At 38.1% G+C, this 22,880-nt stretch overlaps 1 protein-coding gene across 31 annotated transcripts in view; it reads right to left on the reverse strand.

Annotated features, from left to right (window-relative positions):
- The window catches only part of tenm4 (teneurin transmembrane protein 4), a 463,933-nt gene that overhangs the window by 9,458 nt on the left and 431,595 nt on the right, over nucleotides 1–22,880 (reverse strand). For all 31 annotated transcript variants that reach the window (XM_073922732.1, XM_073922725.1, XM_073922721.1 and 28 more), the window contains 3 exon segments: nucleotides 17,141–17,437; nucleotides 14,756–16,370; nucleotides 11,653–11,795 (listed from right to left, as the gene is read on the reverse strand). In XM_073922732.1, the coding sequence (XP_073778833.1) occupies nucleotides 11,653–11,795; nucleotides 14,756–16,370; nucleotides 17,141–17,437 (2,055 nt within the window).

Below are 22,880 nucleotides of genomic sequence, written 5' to 3' on the forward strand. Positions count from 1 at the left end.
TTTACATCATTCCTCATTCTAACAGCTCTTTAAGACCCTGGGAGTCTAAATGAGTGTGAAAGTGATAAAAAGTTCCACCCTCACTATCCAGCTGTTGCTGGAATTTTTTTAAAGCACTGAATCCATCTGGTTTGGCCCAAAAAATCTTGAATTTAAGATAATTGTACTTATATGTGATTTATAACTGCACTGATAGAAATATATTAGAACGCTATAGTTGCAATATCTTTGTAGATAAAGCAAACTAGATATGTTAACTAGTTGTGATTTAGTAATTTTCCTTCGGCTTAGCCATTTATTTATCCGGGGTCAGCACAGTGGAATGAACCACCAACTTTTACATAGCGGATGCCCTTGTAGCTGCAACCTAGTACTGGGAAAAATCCACAAACAGTCATTCACACACTGCATTATCTTTATAAACTTTAATTTAAGACTTTGATATGATCACACCAGTGTGTTTAAAACCATCAGTGCATTACGTTATCAGTTCACATTATAAATTCCAATCTGCTTCCCCTGCAAAGTTTAATAATTTTTTAAACATAATTGGCAGATGCATTGACATTAGACACACAATGGTTAGTTTGCTAAAACATTTATGCTCTTTTTCCAGTGGTGTAAAGAGTACTAAAAAATCATACTTTCAAGAGTTCCCACTTAGATATGTTTAGAATTTATAGCAGGTTTGGCATGCCGTCCCGAGAGAGAACCCTGAGCTCGGAGATATTTGAGCCCAGGGCTCTCGCCCGGTCAATAAGCACATCAGGAGATCCGAGATCAGGAAGGTCTTGAGAGCTCGCCCCTTAGAAAGGGGAGGTAAAGGAGGAGATGGGGTGGAAGGGGGGATTCTTCCAAAATGAAGATAGAGCAGTAGGGAGAAAATGATCCATTTATAGTAACCAAGGATCACTCTGATTGGATCATTACTGATAACAGATGTGCGGCCAGTAGTGCTCAATCATATCACTTGCTCCAATCGAAATTAGTTTATGAAACTTCACTAAGTGAAAATACCATTACTTGCCTAAAAATGTAGTGCAACTAGAGTAAAAGTGTCTGTTTTAAATATTACTCAAAATAAGAGTAAAAAGTAGATCTTTTAAAAGTACTCAAGAGTAGTGAGTATTATGCTTGTCATTTGTTGATGTGTGTAAATGTAACATTCTGTAGTGCATTTAGTTATTGCCTAGTAGGCACACAACATCAAAAGATGTTAGTACTGTATAAGGTTAGATTTAATTTGTGATGGCAAGTGACCAAAATTCAATATAGAATGGTAAATGTTGTAAAATAACATTGATATTTGGTTGATTTTAGGTTGTTTTAAAAAATTACCAAAATCCAGCACCGAGCTAACATCATATTGACGTCGAATACTGACATTTATTCTTCAGGTATAGCAAACAAAATCCAACATCTGACAGACATCATAGTGGTAATGTCCACACAACAGTAAGCTGTAACATCATTAGGTGTTAATATTTGTTTGATTTTAGGATGGACGTTGGACATTGACGTCAGCCTTATGTTGGGTTCTGACGTCAACCGAATTTCAATTTTCAAACAAAATGTAATGTCCCCACAATGATTGACCACAACTTGTGGCCACTTGGTGCACCAACAATAATCTGCTCCCTAACACCAACAAGACCAAGGAGCTCTTTGTGGACTTCAGGAAGGGACAAACTGGCTCAGATTATCCCATCCACATCAATGGGAAGGCCTTCAAGATCCCGAGGACCCACATCGCAAATGACCTTTCCTGGATCACCAACACCTCCAGCCTGGTCAAGAAGGCTCAACAGCATCTATTTTTCTAAAGGCAACTTAAGAAGAACCAGCTTTTATCAGCTGTCTTGGTGAACTTCTACCGCTGCACAACAGAAAGCATCCTGACCAACTGGGTCACAGTCTGGTATGGAAGCTGTTGCTGAGAGTAAGGCACTGCAGCGGCCCAACGTATCACAGGGACCACACAGCCAGCCACATAGGACATTCAGAAGAAACACTGTCTGCTCCGAGCACGCAGTATTCTTAAGGATACCTCTCACCCGCCTCCTCCGGCAGGCGCTTCAGACTCCCCTAGATAAAAACCAGCTGACAGAGTAACAGCTTTTTCCTCAGAAATGTCTCCCATCTGAACTCTGCCCCTCACTGACTCTTTTACCCCCCTAATATTGTCTTAACTGATGCTTAACGCACACAAATCTGTTAAAATCTCAAAAACATACTTGAGGGTTTCGTGAAAATTTAAGGGATAGTTTAACCAAACTGTAAAATTCAATTACTTACACACCCTTCACTTTTTTCTTGGTAACCATAAAATGAAAACTATTGACTTCCACAGTACATTTATTTTTCAATAACTACTAGTTTCCATCATTCTTCAAAGTATTTTCTTTTGTGCTTAATAGTAAAAAATAAATAAATAAATAAATAAATAAATAATAATAATAAAAATAATTGATAGTAAACAATAAGTTCATTTATTAAATGTTGGGTTGAAGCATTGTTCCAGCATGCCTCCCTCTTCAGCTGTTGTGATGTGGATAGCATGTTTCTTAATAGTTGCTAAATAGCCATTTTCATCCAGAAAACAAATTGGAGGAGAAAAGGCTACCAGTAATGAAGGGTCATTTCCTGTGTGCCTTCAGATACTCTGCTCCGCAGGTCTTGTAAATGTAACATGGGCATTATGGCATAAACAACCCACTTTAGCCTCTCAAAAGAGCAGCAGTACAGCTACAGGCCCATTAGTACATTTTTATTTTAAATGCAGCTGCTTTAAAAGCCCATAAATGACCCCACAATTATATTTCCAAAAAGCAAATTGGTTCGCAATTAGAACTCTCTAATAAAAGGGTGAAATATCTGCTTGTGGGATTGAGCCAGAAAAGCTGATTTATGACTGACTTGAAGATGCAAAAGGGATACAGAGCATTCTTTTTTTGGTCTCACGTCCGCAGTAAAGTTTGAGTCTCCGAATAAACATTCGGAAGTTTTTACCGTCTCGTGAAGAATATGAAAAAAACATTTGAAATGGAAAATTCAAGCAAGGGTTTGGAATTGAATTAGGCGTTTCTATTGAGCTCAGTCTTGAAAGAGGTATTGGATTCAGTTCTGAGGTTCCCAAAGGAGAGGAACCCTACGAGGTACATGATAGAGCCGGATTCTCCCCGGAGGCTGGAGATTGCTGCCCAACAGAGCCCATCGCCGAATCTCTGCATTGTGTCCAAGTTGATTTGAAGTCAGCCCACAGCTCTCGCAGAGAAACAAACCTTCCAGAGCAATTCTTTTAACTTTGCACAGGTTTTGAGAAGTGGTCAAAATAGAAAAGTTCACTTTCCACTTTACTGTGTGGGGCTGGGTATAGATAATAATTGGATTCATCTTTGATTTATAAGATTTCATGTAACTGTTAATACATTTATATATAATATATATATATATTTATATATATTAATCAATTTATTTATTTATCAATATTGAATATATGTGCGTGTGACAAACAACCGTCAAAGTCAAAAAAAAAAAAAAAAAGATAATGTGACATTAATTGTATTACAGAAACAGAAACAGCTTGGGGGATATTTTTGCACAACCAAGAGTTTGCATAAACAGTAAAATAGTGTCATATGGAAAAATCTTTATGTCTGCTAAGAAGAATGGACATGCCGCTTGCTGTCATGTCCACTTCAAACATTAAAAGGCAAATCCTTGGCAAAAAAAAAAAAAAAAAAAAGAGCCGACATGAACAAATGAAAGGACAGAGAAAGGAAGGCTTTGAGGGATGCTGGGAAACCATATTTGAATCAAAGAGGAGAACAAAAAGCAGGGAAAAATCCACTGACAGAGGTGAGTAGAAGAACTGTATACTGTATGTGATGTGATCTCACTCTTTCTGAATGCAAATGCCAGACAGCACAAAAACAGTTAACCTTTCAAAATAAACAACGTACAATATATTTGCAATGAAATTATTAACTTCTGTTTAATGGAGAGATTTTTTTCAACACATTTCTAAACATAATCGTTTTAATACTTATTTCTAATAACTGATTTTATCTTTAACTTTTTTTCTCTGCCATGATGACAGTAAATAATATTTTACTAGATATTTTTCAAGACACTTCTATACAGCTTAAAGTGTCATTTAAAGGCCTAACTAGGTTAATTAAGAAGGTTAGGGTAATTAGGCAAGTTATTGTATAACAATTGTTTGGTTTGTAGACTATCGGAAAAAAAATATAGCTTAAAGGGGTTAATAATTCTGACCTTAAAAATGTTTTTTAAGAAAATTAAAAACTGCTTTTATTCTAGCCGAAATAAAACAAATAAGACTTTCTCCAGAAGAAAAAAATATTATCAGACATACTGTGAAAATGTCCTTGCTCTGTTAAGCATCATTTGGAAAATATTTAAAAAAGAAGAAAAAATTTTTAAGGGGGCTAATAAATCAGACTTCAAAATTATTAGCCCCGCTGAATTACTACCCCCTGGATATTTTCCCACAATTTCTGTTCAATGTCTCCATTGAAGATCTTTAACACATTTCTAAACATATTAGTTTTAACAACTCATTTCTAATAACTGATTTATTTTATCTCTGCCATGATGACAGTAAATAATATTTGACTAGGTAGTTTGTTCTGTGGACAAGGGGCTAATAATTTTGACTTTAATTTTTTTTTTTTCTTTTTAAATAAAAACTGCTTTTATTCTAGCAGAAATAAAACAAATTAGACTTTCTTTACAATAAACAATTATAGCAGACATACTGGGAAAATGTCCTTGCTCTGTTAAACATCATTATATACATTTAAATATGTATTTAGCACTGTACTTGCCTTACGTGTTTTTTGAACCTTGCATTGTTTTGTTTGTTTACGTTGCTTGCTTCCTGCCTTTTGACCATCTGCCTGTTTTATCAATCACAACTCTGGATTTCCTGTATACATCTGTTTGCCTCTGTGTTGACCGTTGCTTTCCTAACCATTCTCAATAAACCTGTGTTTGAATCCGCACTCCCTTGTCAGCATCCACATCACATGACAATAGACTTATATGGTTCTTCGTCTCAAGGCCTCATATATCAGGTCATTTTTGACTTGATTTGGTTCTGATCTTGGCATAATTTAATTAAATACTGATTCAAGTAAACATCAGGTCAAAACTGGTTTGATTTGATTCATCAACTTAAGGTTGAAATCATTCAATTTGGATTTATGTATATGTACATCAAAATAAATGTTTATTAACAAGCTTGCAATTTAATTCACTTACTATCTTGATTCAGTTCTATTTGATATTAATTTAGATTTTGATTTGACACACAAAATTGCAATCCAATGCTATATTGATTGGGTTTGATATCATATTGATTCATTTCGATATATTTTTATCAACTTAATATTATTAGAAATGTATTTTTTTATTACATTTTAATTCACAGATGTTTAATTCACATTACATCTCAATTTGATTAAGATTTGGCAATTGGTACTGGTCTATAAACATGAAAATAGATAATAAAGTAACCAAGACTTATTGTTTTATGCATTGTATTGGTAGAGGCTTTCTAAATGCACACTCTGACAAGTTACACAGCTTTGTATGCAAACACACGCAATGAGAAAAGACAGTGTGCTTGTGATTAAATTATAATGACTAGTTCCCAAAAGAGAATCATTTGAAAAAAAAAAATAAAAAATTCACTGCAGGAAGTTAAATCTACACGGCCGTCAAAACCCAGCACATCTCTCGCAAAGAAACTGCTTTCCCCTCACAACTCAACTGAATAAAAACAAAATCTGTGGTGTCTAAAACTTGAAAGCATTTTTTGGATACTTCAGTTCTCCTTGAATCTTTGAAAGCCATACGAAACCTGCCAGGCTGACGGCTTCAAACAGCTCCATCACATTACATTTAAAATCTCATATCTCAGCTGTCTAAGGCACACCCATGTCGCTCAGCCTCAAATGCTCGCTTATTATAGAGCTTGATAGCTTGAGGTTGTGCTGCTAATACTGTTGGATGGATGGAATTGAAGCTCTTATCAACAAAGCAATTGGGCCTCTCTGCACAAGTTCAACAAAAGAAAGAAACTCATAAAGGTTTGGAGCAAGTAGAGGGTGTGTAAATGATGACGGAACTTGATTTTGGGGTCAGCTATCCTTTTAAGTTAAAGGCTGATTTATACTTCTGTCTCGAGTGATCAGTGTGACCTGCCTTGCACGTAGTCATGCCTTTATACTTCTGCATGTTGTTTGTATGAACACTTCTGAAACACTAGCTGGCAGTTTTATGTTACTCTGTATCGAGTTTCTTTGTGGGTGTTTTGTTTTTGAACGCTACAAGTTGCTGCAAGTTACTTGCTCATTCGGGAACCAGTGGCAAAAACTTTAATCATAAGGTAAACACATAACAAACGTTCCATCTGGAGCTCCTTCACAGGACTCGACACTTCTAAACAGTCGCTACATCATGGCTCACGGCTCCCAGCATGCCCCATGCTCATCCCGCTACCAAATTGACCAATCACAGAACATGAGCTATGTGTCGTTGCAACATCTAACTACATTTTTTTTTTGTAGCTAGATGTTGTGTAAGCTGTATTTAAAATGTAAACAGTTTAATAATTCTTATATTATTTGATCTATGATGTGTGCTGCCATGTTAGGGGCTCTTCACACCAAACTTACTTTTACATTCCAAAAATGCGAGGCGTACCACACTGCCTTTTTTGTTGACAAAAGAAAAAAGAAGTGTGGTGTTTTTTTTCATGTTGCTAGGCAACAACTGAATCAGCTGTTGAAATTGGTATAATAGAGTGGAGGAACTATGAAGTCAATTTGTATGCAAAAACCCGGAAACGAGTTAGCATTTCCGTTAGCATATCAGTTAGCATATCAGTTCCGGTTCCCTCGTCCCAAAGTCAATGGGTTTTTCAATGGGATTTAAATAAAATTGATTAAATAAGGTCTGTGGCTAACACAAACTCAAGATACTTTCACGTTTTACTTTACGACATAAAACACATTAGTTACATCACATTCTTGATTTTTTAAATCAGTTACACTTCTTTAAAAAGACAGCAGCTATCAATTTGCTAAATGGGACTACAGGCGGTGTCGGAGGCATTATATGTCATTGAGCTGAACTGGTCTGGAGAACAGCTCACTTGCATTGGGCATTTGCATTTGTCTGTTATTCAAGTATATTCATGAATAGTATTTTATAGTTTTTAGTATTTTAATAATTGGGAATTCATATTGTGTGTTAATAATGCCTTCACTTGTAAAGACTGTCAAGACAGATTAATTTGTTGATTGCTTATTTTAATTTAACGATGTTATGAAAATACTGAAGCTGCCTGTCTCGTTCCTGCTCTCAGTAATGCAAGCATGTGAATAAATGTGTAAGAAATACATACATGTTAACTGTCATTTTAACATGATGAAGTGATTTTTCGTCGTCTGAACACATTTAACTTTGTCATAACTGCAATATTTACACTATTCCTGAAAATGTATAGCAGATGTAACTGTATGGGCTGCTTTTCGCTTTACTTTGTGACAAAAAAAAATAATAATATCGAATGTTGTTCTCTATCCATGATGGAACTTGCAGGCATATAGACTTGTCCCTCAAGCCTCATTTCTGTGGTCTGTTACTAAGGTAAGCAGGTTTTTTGCACGCTTGCGATACACTTATTTAAATATGTCTTATGATAATACCATGTAGGCACATTTATACAAACAGTTTTAAAACTTTTATAACAAACGTACAGCAAAACAAAGTGCATTTCCCACGTAAAAACTATCCAAAAGGCACATAGGTCTTTGTTTTTGCATATTTATTTGTTTAGAATATATAGCGTGGATTATAATATAATAAACCGAGAGACTAAATCTTTGTCTTAAACCGTATTTTTAAAAATAAGCTTGAAAAGTTGTCTGTAGCAGGGTGGTGCTGACGTCACAGGCAAGCGCCCCAATGGCACTGTAGTTTGGTTATAGCCGCATGTTAGCTGTTCAATTCTTTGTATTTAAGATCTAAATGTGTTTAAAGTTGTATTTTGGTGAGAGGATTATCCGGCTGGACAAAACGTGTAAGTGTAATGAACTGTGTTTGAACAACGAGCTTATTATTTGCAATCTTTGAAAAGCCTATGGGAAAATCCTATAGGGATTTTATCGAGGGAACCAGTTTTATGCTAGCAGCCGATTAGCCTAGAAAGTGACGTCATAGTTCCTCTACTCTATTTTAATATAAAATCATATTCTGAAATTCAAGATTTAACTCATACAGCATTGGATAACTCAAAACAGCAACCAAAAGACTCTCCTCCATCTTAAAAAGTCAACTCAACAAAAAATCAGCCTCTGCTTTCATTTGTTTGGAGATAGAAACGAGTTTGACGAGTTGACTTTTTTCCAACTGCAGGTGGTTAAAAGGCGAGGCATCGCGCAATAAACTTGTAGCCATTTCTAAATAATTTTAAAGAGTCACTTTCCAACGGAATAAGCATGTTCGGTGTGATTGGCCCCTTACTGTGTGTTCACACCGAAGGCAGTGAGAGCATCAAAGGTCACTCTGACTGCCTTGGAGACAATAGGCTCGTTTGAGGTGCGCCTCGCCTTGACTGCATTGTAAACGAGAGCAGGCGTGCGCAGTAAGAGGAGGGCTCAAAAATTTCATCAGAAGTCGGACACCTGCTGAATCTCGCTGTTTAGCCACCTGGAAACGTCACCAGTGGCGGAGATCTCGTTCGCGTTTTTTATCGCAGACGAATGACCTCTATAGTAAATATTATTGCATTTTGAACATGCTTTTCAGTATTGGGTTGTGTTTATAGTTGTTGTGATACCAGAGCAACTATACAATTTAAATAGGCTATTTTATAACATGGTTCAAAAGCACTACAGTATACATTACTATAGTATTTTTAATATGGGAGTGGATGCAATAGAAATATCACAGTTTTTACAAAAAAAAATGGTTCAGAATTACAGAAGATGAACAGCTCATTAACTAAAAGGGTGTATTTAAAATATAATTCTGTATATTCAACAAACGTTAAAAGAATAACAAAATAAACAGCTTATACAGCAAGAAAACTTTCAAGAAACCTAATTTGGCTACATTATAAATAAAGTAGCCATAGATGCTTTTGAGTGACGGGTCATGACAAATGTTTGTTTGACAAATAAATTCTTAGGGGGTTAATTACATTGACATGCTTATTAGGTTTATATAAACTGATATTACTCCAGCCAGACTAAAATAAACAGCCCAAGACTTTCTCCAGAATAAAAACTATTAGACTGTAGGAAAAACTGTGAAAATATTCTTGGTCTATTAAACATTACTTTTGACTTCACATACATACACATACACACACACACATATATACATACATATGTGTGTGTGTCTTGTTTACTACACCTTTTTCACTTCTCATATGAAACCACACAAAGATGAGGCATAATGACAAAACAGTCTGATTATCTTTGTATGTCTGAATATATGTATATATTGGATTGACTTTCATTGAATAACGCTGCATAAAAATTACTATACAAAATTCACACAAACATACAAAAAGTGAAAATGACAACAAACAGGACTTAAAACTGAGAGAGAAATAAAATACAGCACACACATCCTAATGATTTATTAGCTACATTTAGTTATATTGGATAGGTCACGTTATGTTTTACAAAGATGTGTTTTGTTTTTGTTTGCGTGTAAATCTAAATAAATAACCATATGTAATGCTCTTTATGACTGACTTTTTTTTTTAATTATCAACGAAAATACAAAAAAAGGTATTAAACAAATCCAGGTATAAACCTTAGTAAAACAAGATAATAAAGTGTAATGTGTCAGTCTCATCCAATCAGCATTAAGCTGTGTCGTCAGCCAGTCGTTTCCCATCATGCTTTTGGTAACGCAGTCTTTTGAGAGCAACTGCGGCCGACTGCTCTGTCCGAGGTACCCGCCTCGCGATCGCGAGAGTTTTTTGGCGCACGTCAGCGTGACATCAGAGCGAGGCGAAGGCAAGGCGGACACATTTCTAACCGGCATGCATCTTGCGGTGATCACCGGTGATCCATTCTGCGCAGATTTTGGCCAAGTCAAACGAGCCTAATGCTGTCTGCCTTCAGACAGAGAGTGTCAAATTTCACTACATTGATTTCGTATTAAAAGGGGGTGTTGCAACATATCATATTGGTTACATTCCTGCATAAAACATGCTTTCTAGCGTAAAAATGTTGCACAATTTTTTTTTTTTTCAAATTTATTTCACTTTGGAATATCAAGTTGCATGTGGTGTGGCTTTGCTACTCTTATCCAATATGTGTCTATATGTCTGAAATATTCTGAAGCAGCAATACTTTTTTGTATTGTCGCATGAGATTCCCGCTTTTTAAAGAAAAGATTACCGCAACAATCCAACCCTGTGGTCGGAACCAAAGTTCACAGTGACTGTGTTCTCTGGATTCCTCTCAAGCGGCGGACTTCAACATATCGATTGCTTGCCGAACCGCATCATAGCTCATTGCCATAAAGTTGAGTTGATTTCAACTCTCTTTGACTCCCATACCGACGAAGACTCGACCCTGATCCTCTTCGCAGGCTCCCATTGAAAATTAATGACTTCCAGCTACTTTGACGCTCTCGCTGCTTTCGGTGTGAACGTACTGTTAGTCTGTGCTGCAGTGGAGAGATTAGAGCTGCTGGATTTACAACATATTAATTCATTAACTTCTCCTAAAATACATCAATGACTGTTTAACTGGGAGAAAAGTAAAGTAAACATCCTGGTTACCAAAACAGTGTGTATCCGATGTGAATGTAGAGCATCCTTCGAATAGGTTTAAAAACAATCATTATTGCAATCTCCATAGACATCAGCATGCATTTAAGAGTAACCATCAATGTTATATTTTGCTAGTACTTGTATTTGAATGTCGGGTGTGATGAAACCAGTGCAATGTTTAAAAATATTTTTTTAGTAAAAAAAAATGACTAAAAAATTTTATGAAATAGAAACAATAAATTAACTCATAAAATTATGTCAAAATATCTCAAAATGGAGTTGGCGGGATAACTACAATTTTATATAATGGTATGAGTGACTTTACCTCAAGAGGTAAGGTGTATTTTACAACAGCCAGAAGAGCCGCCACCATGTCCAACTGGCTCCTTAATTATTCAGATGGCTTAAAGGAGGCTCGATAATGAGCGCATGTCTGAGACTGAGAAAAACAGGGTGCATCGAGACACGGCGGCATAAAGATAGGCAAAGAAAGGGAGACAACATCTTTCAGAAAGCTAAAGAGTGTGAAAGACTGAGCTGAAATCAATGGCTGCTGCTGGAGGAAATTTGGAGTGAATTTCCCTAATGGCAGTCCTATTACAAGGGCTCTTTAGCTTGACCCCTTTCCCTCGGCTCATGGAGCCGGAGCAGAGGCCACGCTCATTCGCGCGAGCATCTGGCTTGATTGCAGTGGTCTCCTTTGGGAGGTGGCAGACTGAAAGGTCAAGTTACTGCAAATAAAGTCTGAAGCTGGAGTCAAAGGCCAGGTGTGTTTTTAAAGAGGTGAGCAAACAAAAAGACAGTTTTGTTATTGGATGAATTACCTTGGTGCTATCCCACTCCTGAGTCTTTATCTGGGTGTGAATGAGCTCGTACGAAGGCTCCATGGCATCTGTGACAGGCTTGCGGTAGCCAGGGATGACGTTGTATAGCTGGAAACCGAACGTCACCAGCCAGCTGTTAACATCTGTCGGAAGAGAAACGCGATGCGATGAAAGACTTAGAAAAGAGCAAAAGGCAACCGCAGCTCTCACTGTTAATGCCTGTATAACAATTTACTCTATTTGGTTGAAGTAGACCACAAAAGCCCGATTCACTGCAAATCAGGACACATGCCAAGTGAGCTGCTTTTTGAAATAAGCTCCCGCAGTCATTACAGGCAACGCTAGTTTCAGAGACAGGAATAAATATGATTAATCCTCCACAGGAAGTGGCAAATCTCCAAAAAAAAAAAAAAAAAAAAAGATGATCATTTGTAGCACTTGGTCCACACAAAAAACCTGATAAAATTAGGGCCGGCATGTGAGAAACTGCTGGTGCACTTGATTATCATACATATGTCATGCTGTGACCAAATGTGTCACCCTGCCTATAATCAGAAAGTGCATTTTGGTATTTGTGCATATTTAGAAGCATTAGCATGGATAGCGTACGCTATCAGATTACACAGTGATATACTTGGAATATGAACCTTGAACAAAATCAAATGGCTTTTCTAGTGTCTTTCCCCTGTCGCATAAAGCACATTAGTCATGGATAGAAGAAACTTTGGTGTAGCAGTGAAGTGCACACTGTCGACTGCTCCTTTATTTAAGGCTCTGTCACTTGACAGAGTTGTTTTAAATATGAATGTGATTAAGCACAATGAAGGGACCTCCTGCATATCAGAGAGGAATGAAAATGTCAATGCCATCACTCATAAAAGGCTGATGGCTCACTCAAGTGCATCTAATATCCAGCAGAATCTTTAGATTCTCTTCTTCAAAGCTAGCATTAATGATGTAGGGTACAGTCTAGCTGAAAGATGTTTAGCTGATCTTGAATAATGGCCTAGTGCATTGTAATTGAATAATTCAAATGTTAGATCTAGCTAAAAAGGTTACATATAGCAAATCTAGCACAGACTCGTCTAGAGTATGTTGGTTAGTTCTGGTCTAGTACATGCGGTCATACTTTATTTTGATGGTTCATATGTTGAATTTAAGTTACATTGCATCTACATGCCAAGTAATTCTCATCAGGCAAATAGACTGTTAGGTTTGGGTTAGGGTTAGTGTAGGTTAAAATTAGAAAAATAGCATTACATAGCATAAAATTGCATTTTAAAAATAGGTTAAAATGCAAAATTTTGTATAATCAGTTAAATGTCTGTTGAAGGAGCAGTATCAACAGATATTAACCAGACAGTCTACTAATACTCAACTAGACCAGCAAAGGTGTTTCCATATATGCTAGCCAAACAATGTTAGCCAGCAATGCATTTAGGAACAATCAATTTTGTAAGAGGCTAAATTATAATATGCATTTGTTTGTATGACAAAAAATGTATTTTTGACTTAAGAAGGTCCATACTGACTCCAAAGGCAGATACTCATAAGATCAGGGCCTGATATGTGGACTTTAGGGGTTTTACGATGTGGTCACATGTTGATTGGTCAGTATTAATGTCTCAGCATTTGGGCTTTGGTCACATGGTCAAGAAAGATACAAAATATGTGTAAAACTCTGCTCTGTCTCTTTTTCCTGGCCTCTTTTCTGTCTCTGCGCTGTCTTGCTTTCCTCCTCTGGAGCCTATCTTCTCTGACTCAATTACAATCAGGCTAACTTCTGGGCCTGCTCTCGTTGTCTCTCTCTCCCTCCCCCTGTGTCTTTTCTTCCACCTCTGGTAACTTTAATTTTACATTTAAGCTGGGTGCAATTTATATCATATGTTTTATCATTTCATATTTTATAATTTTATACAGTTATTTTTTTTTTAATTCAGTTGTAACCATATATAATTATTGTCATTAAATCATCTCATTTTCAAGTATTTGTGAATTACTTTTGATTCAACATCAACATTTAATTGTTCCATATTGCAATACAATACAATCACAAAATATCAACTCTCTCCCACATTTTAAGCTATTAATACTACCCTTATTTCCGTTTTTTGGTACCATCATGCTGATAACATTTTAGTCACTCGGCAGAACTACAGTTCGAACCGCTGTGGTTAAACCCATTCTAACAATTTACAGTAAATAATAATCTTTTTGTGGTGCTTTATGAAAAACTTTTTTTGTTCTAGACAATTCCCATGAGGTTTAGTTTTGTTGCATCCAAGGTAAGGCTAGGCACAAGGTTGCTGTGCACTCCAAATAAACTTGGAGTATGAATGATGCATATGAATTTTTACAAAACAAGGCTGCAATATGTTCAAGAGAATACTCAATGGATCAAACCACAACAAAGCAGTTATAACATAAACAACCAATATTGTGATTCTACAGCATTCATTTCATTTGGTAGTAAGGGCATGAACCAAGGTTTTCATTTCAGTCAAAAACAGCATGTATTCACTGTTTTAGACTACAAATGTGACTATAATATTTAGTTTTTTTCTTTTATCTTTTTTTTTAGTAAGGCTGTGATTTTTCTTTCAAGTGGAGAGAAAAGTGAATCAGCCCCTAGCTTCTAGTTCCATGGACTCCTTTGTGTTATTTGTCTAACACTAGGGAGCATTCACTACTATTTACCTCCCGCACAGGCTGAGGAAGCAAAGACTGATGGGATATTTTAGAGGAGCGAACCTGAATGAAGAACAAAGGGCACTTTGTTCTGCTGTCATTGCTCAAAAAGCTGTGTATGTGGAAGCAAGTACACCCCAAGCTGGGGCTGGGATGAGAGACTGAAAAATAATCACTGTTGTGCAAGGAGGATTCTTGGCACCATGTACTTATGGTGTTTTAGAATGCTGCAGGTAAAGTGTAACAGTAAAGATATTTGGAGATTATTAAAAGCCCCCAAATTTTTGGCCCAAGATGCTGGAATAGACTCCAGCATCCCTGCTTTCCTACACATAACTATTTGAAGATGCGTCGATATATCAAATAATGCCCTTCTCAGTATGTTCCAAAAATATTTATAAGAAATTATTCTTACCTGTCATGTAGCACTTGGTTTCTTGGCTGTTGCTCAAGGGGTTGTTGTTCTTAAACATGTAGAGGTTGAAGGGCACAATGTTGTCGCTGTTGAGCCGCTTCCAGATATCATGGTCAGGAGTGGTCCACCGGCCTGCAAGAACATCATAATCTCTGCGGCCCATATGGACAAGCTTTGTAAGGGGCTCATAAAGGCCGCCCTGGTAGCCTATTACTAGCTGGAAGCTTGGGTTGGAGTCCAAATATACTTCCCCAAAAGCTGTGTGGAGAATCTGTTTGATCATGAGACCAGCGCCACTAAATACAGCCAGTGGAGTACCAATGTTGTCGCATGCCACATAGAACTCATCCCCACTGCTCAACTCCATGGCAAAAAGGTGGCCTTGAAGGTCATAGTAGAGTGAGGTGATTTCTGAGCTTGAGTGATTGTACATGTGTGTGACTCTGGTGGGACTGGACAAGTCTGCATAGAAGAATTGCAGATGGTGGCCTTGGGTACTTCGACTGGACACTCTTCTGCCCAAGCCATCATAGCGGTACTTGATAGTCCATCCGTTAACTTTGTTGTAGGTTTTAACAAGCAACCCAGCAGAGTTATACTCAAAGAAATCATTGCCTCTTTGCCTGAGGAATCCATCCTCATCTAAACGGTACTGCACATCACCTAGACGAGTAATGCGGTCCCGAATGTCGTAGCGTAGTGGTGTAAGTCTGGCGCTATTACCAGGGCTAAGGAGGTGCAAATTGCCATTAAGGTCATAACTGTAGCGCCATAGAGGTTTATCATTGATGGACACTACCTGGAGCTGACCATCTGCATCATATTCATACGCATAGCGGGTGGTATTTGCATAGGGTCCGACTTTAAGCTCCTTGGCCACCACTCGCCCCATGTTGTCATACTGTACCATCATCCAATACATGAGCGAACGGAAAATCTCATACTGCACTTCTTTAACTCTTCCGTATGCATCAAAGTGTTTGGTGTGGGTCATTACAGCTGTGGTTATAATCTGGTTAATATCATAATATATAACTCCAAATTTGCCAAACTGCTCCGTCTTGCCTGAGACGTCATCATAGCGATAGAGGTCAATGGGCAAGGGGGTTTCATTAATCACTGCTTGCATGCTGGTGACCCGGAAGCTGTTGTCATAGTTGTAGTCGAAGCGGGCATTTACCATGCCCTCCTCACTAAAACGAAAGATCTGTCTGTCGATAAGTGGTCCGATCTGTCTGTAACGTATGGTACAAGCAAAACCTTCACTTTGAAGCCCCACAGTTTTGAGCATGCCTGCAGATTCATCATAAGAAAAGGCAATCCGTGTCGTATCATAAAGGATTTCTAGCAGACGGGAGAGTTTCCCATACTTATAGATGACTCTACGTCCTGTTCCTTGGTGGATGGTTTGCAGAAGCAGTCCATCTTCACTGTAATCTTGCAAAACTGTGGCATTGCCCTCAGGTGGCCGGTATGTGTTTCTGTAATAGCCGATGGAACGGGTGGTCTCCAAGGTCTGTCTGGCCACATTGGGCATGGTTACTGAAGAAAGGCGGTCGTTCTTGTCAAACTCGAAGATGTATTGTCGCTGGCTGTAGAGCAGCAGCACCATGGACTGCCAAAGAAAAAAATGACAAAGCGGTGTTCAGTAAGCTGATTTAATGAAGCTAGTAATTCCCAACCCATTCCAACAGCACTTCAAATAGTTAAATGTGAAACTCTCCACCCAATAAAACTGAAGGTCACTAAGTACCCAGGAGTCACATTGCACCACATGACTAACTGCACAACAAACGGTGGGGTGTCACAGAATCACTTCAGGGTGCATAAAAATTACAAATATGCTGCTCTGAAACACTGACTGAAAAATGAAGAAGGGCAAAATCTCATTTAATGAGGATTAAGTCATCAACCCCTCCCCCTCACCACTTCTCCTGATACCATTTTTAATAATGTCACCTTATATGGAGGTCAGTGGGAGGATATTCTGGAGTTTAGATTTCAGCAGGAAGGAGCTTTGCTCTTTTTTACTTTGAGACTATTGATCTCACCGGCATGTAGTCAGTTTAGAATGGCAAGAAATATTAAATAGAGCGAGTTTAGACACAACAATCAATTCTTTTAAAACAGTGTATTGGGTTGTCAGCATTTCAACATGCTATTTTTCAGTTACACTATAAGGTGCTGCATTTCTCAGATATTTGCTCTAATAAGATAGGGGTATTTTACTTTTTTACAGTGATATCTTAGGAGTGATCAAGTTGTCAAGCTGTCTGTGGTAACAATGGCTGTACTTGAGAGAGGACCTATGCAGGCAAGGTTAGAACATATTATTGAAATAAGTTTAACCAGATGTTGCATTGCTTTACAGTCAAAGGTGCATACCTTTTCAAGGTAGGTGTAGCTCCATGATTTTCCATCTGCAAATATCTTTGAGGTGATTCTCCCATTTTGGTCATATTCCATTCGGACTGACATTGTGCCCCTCTGGATGCCAGCAATGTGGCCACCTGGTGAGTAGGTGACATTGACACCATTTAGCCGGCTACTTGGAGCCCACAATGTAGGTCTTCCAGCATGATCATAGTGGATCCTTAAGGTGAACTTCCTGTGGTCATCATACACTTTCTCAGTCCTGGTTACCCGATCGAAATCCATAGATAACAAATTTCTATTATGAACCTACAAAAAGAACACAGAGATTAGACCACTCAATTGAACAGGCACACTTGGTTGAATGTGATGTCTTACACTTTAATGATTTTGACTATCAAACACACACCTCTAGGGCACCCAAGATTGAATTCTTTGCTTGCTGCATGTTAGAACAAAAAGAATGAGAGAAACACTCCATTCAGTGTAATCATCCCCATTCCAGGAAAGAATTACTGAGGAATAGATAACTTCCATTCCACTTGAAGGATGAGGAAAACACCTCTGAGCTGCATATGAAGTTAAAAGCTGCACTACACTGTTTGAATGATGCCATACTGAGTATTTGGCTCAGTTCAAATGCGCAGAGCCTTCGGGCTCCAGCACATGCTGAGATCAGAGCTGAGAACTAGTCCTACATGGCTGGTAATCCCAAAGGCACACACAGGTCAATGCATGGGGTGATCAAGGATTTAGAATCCTTAATACCTTCAGCTCATGCACAGTGAGTTGGAACCTTGTTTTGCTGCTCTATGGATTTAGGTAATGGTGGATAATATATGGGGAACCCAACTATACCTAATTAAATGTCAATGTGTTATGAGCACACGAATTTCACATTGTGCCTTTCTTTTTAGTTTTTTGGGACTTAGGGAAATCTATAGACTGGGCGTTTGTAGAATGTACTGCACTAATTGCAAAAGAAATTGGATCAAATGTTTATTATGTATGCTTCTTATTACTTGGAATAAAAAGCTGTGTTTCTTTTAAGGCAGAATGTTTTTGTGCCAGCTGTTTTTTTATCCCAAGCACACCACTTTGAGGTATTACAGCTACAGGGTTGAATGAGTATTGACTAAATAACCATCTGGAAGTTTGGGCCAAACTGTTTTAAAAAGCATTATAATTAAACACTCATTTCTCCATCTCTCTTCTCCATGTAATGTTTTCTTGATTGATCTGGTTTCTTCTCATCAGGTACGCTGGCACCCGGCTTGGCTCACTGTTGGCAAAGCTTAACAGAGTCTTAAAGTGATTTTGTGAGTTGTTGTTGGCTTCTGTCCAGTGGTGTGGAGGACGGAGGGAAGAGCAGAAAGCAAGCTCTCTCTCTCTCTCTCCTTCTCCTCGTGGGCATGCTGGGAGCTCTCATCTGTGAAGGGACAATTACACTGGGGCCAATTAATGTCACTAATACCTAATTGAGAGGATTATTTTACATTAAAAGCAAGCAGCTCATGAATAGGAGAATTCCCGGTGGGGGTGACAGAACAAAGAGGTTGACAGAATAAAGGGCAGATATTTTTCGCTCCCCCACCTACTCATATGAACACAGCAACATTTCTCTCACTCTCCGTTTTTTTTTTTCTTTCACATAATACTTGACCCTTTGATCTGAAGAACTGAAGAATTGAGAATATGCCCTTGCATCTGAACTAACATAACCTGAGAAAATGAGAAAGAGTCACATGGTCTATTGGAAGGAAGAACGTTTGGGAAAACATGTTGGCAAACAGGTATTATTTCTGCTTATCACAATTCAATCAGGTATTATTTGCTAGATGCTCCAAGGCATCAAAAAGTCAGGCTTTTATGGCTCTGAGGATGAGAGAACTTGTGTCAAGGGCTGAATCGTGCAGTATGGGCTGACTGAAGCGACAAGTTTGAGGACAAAACTGAAGAGAGAATGAAAGAGAGGGCTGGATGCTCATGCCAGGCTCTGGTTGAGGCCCAATGGGCTCGAAAAAAAGAGCTCTTTTGGCAGTGAGATCCTAGGCCCCTGAAGAATGGAAACCCACTCAAGGGGAATGTCTTAAATTGGACATTACTTTAAATGGTTTTAGCTGGAGGAAAGCAGATATTGTGGGAGGAAGGAGATCGGATTGGGGAAGGGTAGGGGGAAAAGGCAGAGGGGTTTGGGGGATTGTCCAAGTTCCCTACACAAAAAAGACCAATTGGAGTGTACTAACACTTGACATGATGTGAATACTTATGAAAAAGAGTTCTGCACTTTCTGATTAACTTTTCCTCCTCCTCCTCAGGATGTAATGATTTAATATACGTCACTTGACAATCAATTAAAATATGAGATGATTCAAATCGGTAGAAATGTTAAACAAATTGCAATACATGTTTTGAACAGATATGGTGCTGTGTTTACAGGCGCAAGCTCGCTTTACCTGCACATAAGCTGTGAGCAAAAGGATGGGCGGCAGAGAAAAATTACATCGGTGAAGTGCCAGACCAAACACAAACTGTGTGCAAATACTGCAAAAAGACATTTACTTACACTAACGGAACAACGAATATGATGCAAAGAAACCATCAGCACAGATGTCTATGCGCATAAACTATTAATAAGCCAAACCACGTGGACCGGATGATTTGCAGCTCCGCTTGGTTTGAGGAGTGCTACGTAGATCACATGGTACATCAGTGTTTTCATAGCGAATGTGTCAAGATGTTGTTCAGAGTGAAAGAGAAAGTTGTTCTGTTACAGAACCAGGTATTAGATTATTTTTACCCTCTCCTTTTTAAATTACTTTATACATATTTTAATATTTTGCTTAATATTATTGAATATTTAATGTGCAAGATTATCTCTTTTTAAGTGCATCACACTGATACATATACTAATTAATTATACCTGTAATAATAATTGTAAATCATAGTGGAGCAGTGGGTAGCACGATCGCCTCACAGAAGAAGAAGGTAGCTGGTTCAAGCCTTTGCTGGGTCAGTTGGCACTTTCTATGTGGAATTTGCATGTTCTCCCATGTTTGCATGGGTTTCCTCCAGCTGCTCCGGTTTCCTCCACAAGTCCAAAGACATGCGGAATTGGTGAACTGGGTGAGCTTAATTGTTTGTTAGTGTGAATGGACGTTTCCCAGTAATGAGTTGCCGCTGGAAGGGCATCTGCTGCGTAAAGCATATGCTGAATAAGTTGGCGGTTCATTCCGCTGTGGTGACCCCAGATTAACAAATGGACTAGGACAAATGGACTAGGCCAAAAAAACTATGAATGAATATTTATTATTCACCTTCATAATCATGTTCAACTCCTGTCTGTGTCCTTCTATTTAGTTAGTAATTTTATAATAGCTATTTGCCTGGATCAGAGAGAAAATTGACTACCTCTGTACACGCTGCTTTCAGGTTTGGGAAAGGTTTACTTCTACACATCAGCCATCTCAATACCCAGTGAAAAGGTTTTTTTTATTTTTATTTTTATTTTTTTTTTTGTTTTTTCAGCAGGGGACATTGTAAATGTGCAAAGACCTCTGCTTACTCCAAAAAAACAGATATGCCGATATTTCTTTTTTAAAAATGTAAAATCCCTGCACAGAAACAGTTTTAGTTTGTTTATATAAATAAGTCTTATTTAGTTTGTATTGATCCCTTTTTTGGAATTTTTTTTATAACAATTCATTTATTCATATTCTTTTCAGCTTAGTTTCTTTAATTATCTGGGGTCGCTACAGCGGAATGAACCGACAACTTATCCAGCATGTGTTTTACGCAGCGGATGTTCTTCCAGCCGCAACCCATCACTGGGAAACATCAATTCACACTCATTTACACACATACGCAAGACAATTTAACTCACCCAATTCACCTATACCACAAGGACTTGTGGGGGAGCACCTGGAGGCAACCCACTCGAACAAGGGAAACTCCACACAGAAATGCCAACTGACCCAGCCATGGCTTGAACCAGCGAACTTGTTGCTGTGAGGTGAACGTGCTACCAACTGCGCCACCGGGTCGCCCCTTTGTAAGAATTATAATTTTATAATTTGAATCTTAAAGTTTAAATAGCAATTTAGTTACGGAAGAAAAGTCATTATTAGAGCGGTGTCCTATACGGCCTCCAAACAAACAAAAGCACCACGTGGCCAAGAGTGTTTACTGAAGAAGCGACAAATCGCACTGAGCAAACAAGATTACAGTGCTTACCACAGCAGCGGATGGGGGCGAAAAAATGAGAAATGAATGGCAAAGCGGCAAGCAAATATTGGATTTGAAGAACAAAAACTTGAATACATTTTTTATGACAGTGGAGAAGAAATTGCATTTAAAAGTAGACACTTCAAGCTTTCTAGAGATACACGTCTCATCTCTGTGCGTTTTGTTTTCGCGGAGTGTCAGCGCATTTTACTGACGCGCTTCTAAAAGCAGTTCACGGAAAGAGAAAAGACAGAATGCCTGCACTGTTAATTTTCCTTATTTTGCAAAAGCACACAAGTTTGTTGTTGGTGTGTGTGTGTGTGTACATAACAAAAAGTAGACACATAACAGATTTGATTGATGTATTGCTCTTATCTGAACGATCAAAACTGAAAGTGTAATTTAAGTTCATTTCAGCAGTTTGACGACACTACAGATGAAAACGCGTATACACGGTCTTCGACCCCAGGGGGTTAATGTTAAATGAGGATGCTATACAATTTTTTAATGTTACTTCTGTTGCACTTTTAACATTTATTATGGCTATGTTTTGCTAACTGCATTCTGATAATTCTCTAAAAGTAATTGCCTAATAAACAGGCCAGACTAGCTCTCGCCATGTTTTTCCTTTAATTCTTTGACAACTCGATGAAATTTGCATGCTTTGCTGATTAAAACACAGCTACTTTGAGATTAGCCGACTCCTGTTTGTCGAATAAACAACGATTAAATCTAAGAACAAAACAAAACACTTTTTTTCCTATAGCTTGCCTAATTATGTGAATATCTTAGAACTGCCGCTAATGCACTTTTGGCAATGAACAAACAACTTGTAAGTAGTGTTTGTTTTCACAAATCACCATCAATAATTGAAAAGTCCCATTCCATATTCCAAAAGTCAACAAATCTGTCAAACAGCATTTGATTTTCTTCTCCACTGTCATAAAAAATGTATTCAAGTTTTTGTTCTTCAAATCCAATATTTGCTTGCCGCTTTGCCATTCATTTCTCATTTTTTCGCCCCCATCCGCTGCTGTGGTAAGCACTGTAATCTTGTTTGCTCAGTGCGATTTGTCGCTTCTTCAGTAAACACTCTTGGCCACGTGGTGCTTTTGTTTGTTTGGAGGCCGTATAGGACACCGCTCTAATAATGTAAAGCAAACATTTCAGTGGAGGCCTTGCGCTTAAGCCTTCAGTGTGTTTCTGGATTTGAGCTGGTGGTGAGGGAACAATTTATACGACAATATTTCCAGATCCCTGTTGTTGTCAGGAGGTTTTGGAGGCCTGGCAGCTGTTCTTGATGGTGTATAATAGTTAGTGTGGCGGACATGTGACTGCAGCAATACCTCAGGCTGGTAGTGACCCACATTTGTGTTAAGAATGTGTATGGTCAGCAATACCATTATGATTTAAAGCACTCTGATACAAATCTATTGATTTAACAGAGATCATTTTTTGTCACCATTTTGTAAATTGGTCTCTCTGAGCTATTATTCAGAATATAGAATTCAAAACATGATTACCTGCA

This window comes from Danio rerio, chromosome 15, assembly GCF_049306965.1.
Source record: "Danio rerio strain Tuebingen ecotype United States chromosome 15, GRCz12tu, whole genome shotgun sequence".
Classification (NCBI taxonomy): Eukaryota; Metazoa; Chordata; class Actinopteri; order Cypriniformes; family Danionidae; genus Danio; species Danio rerio.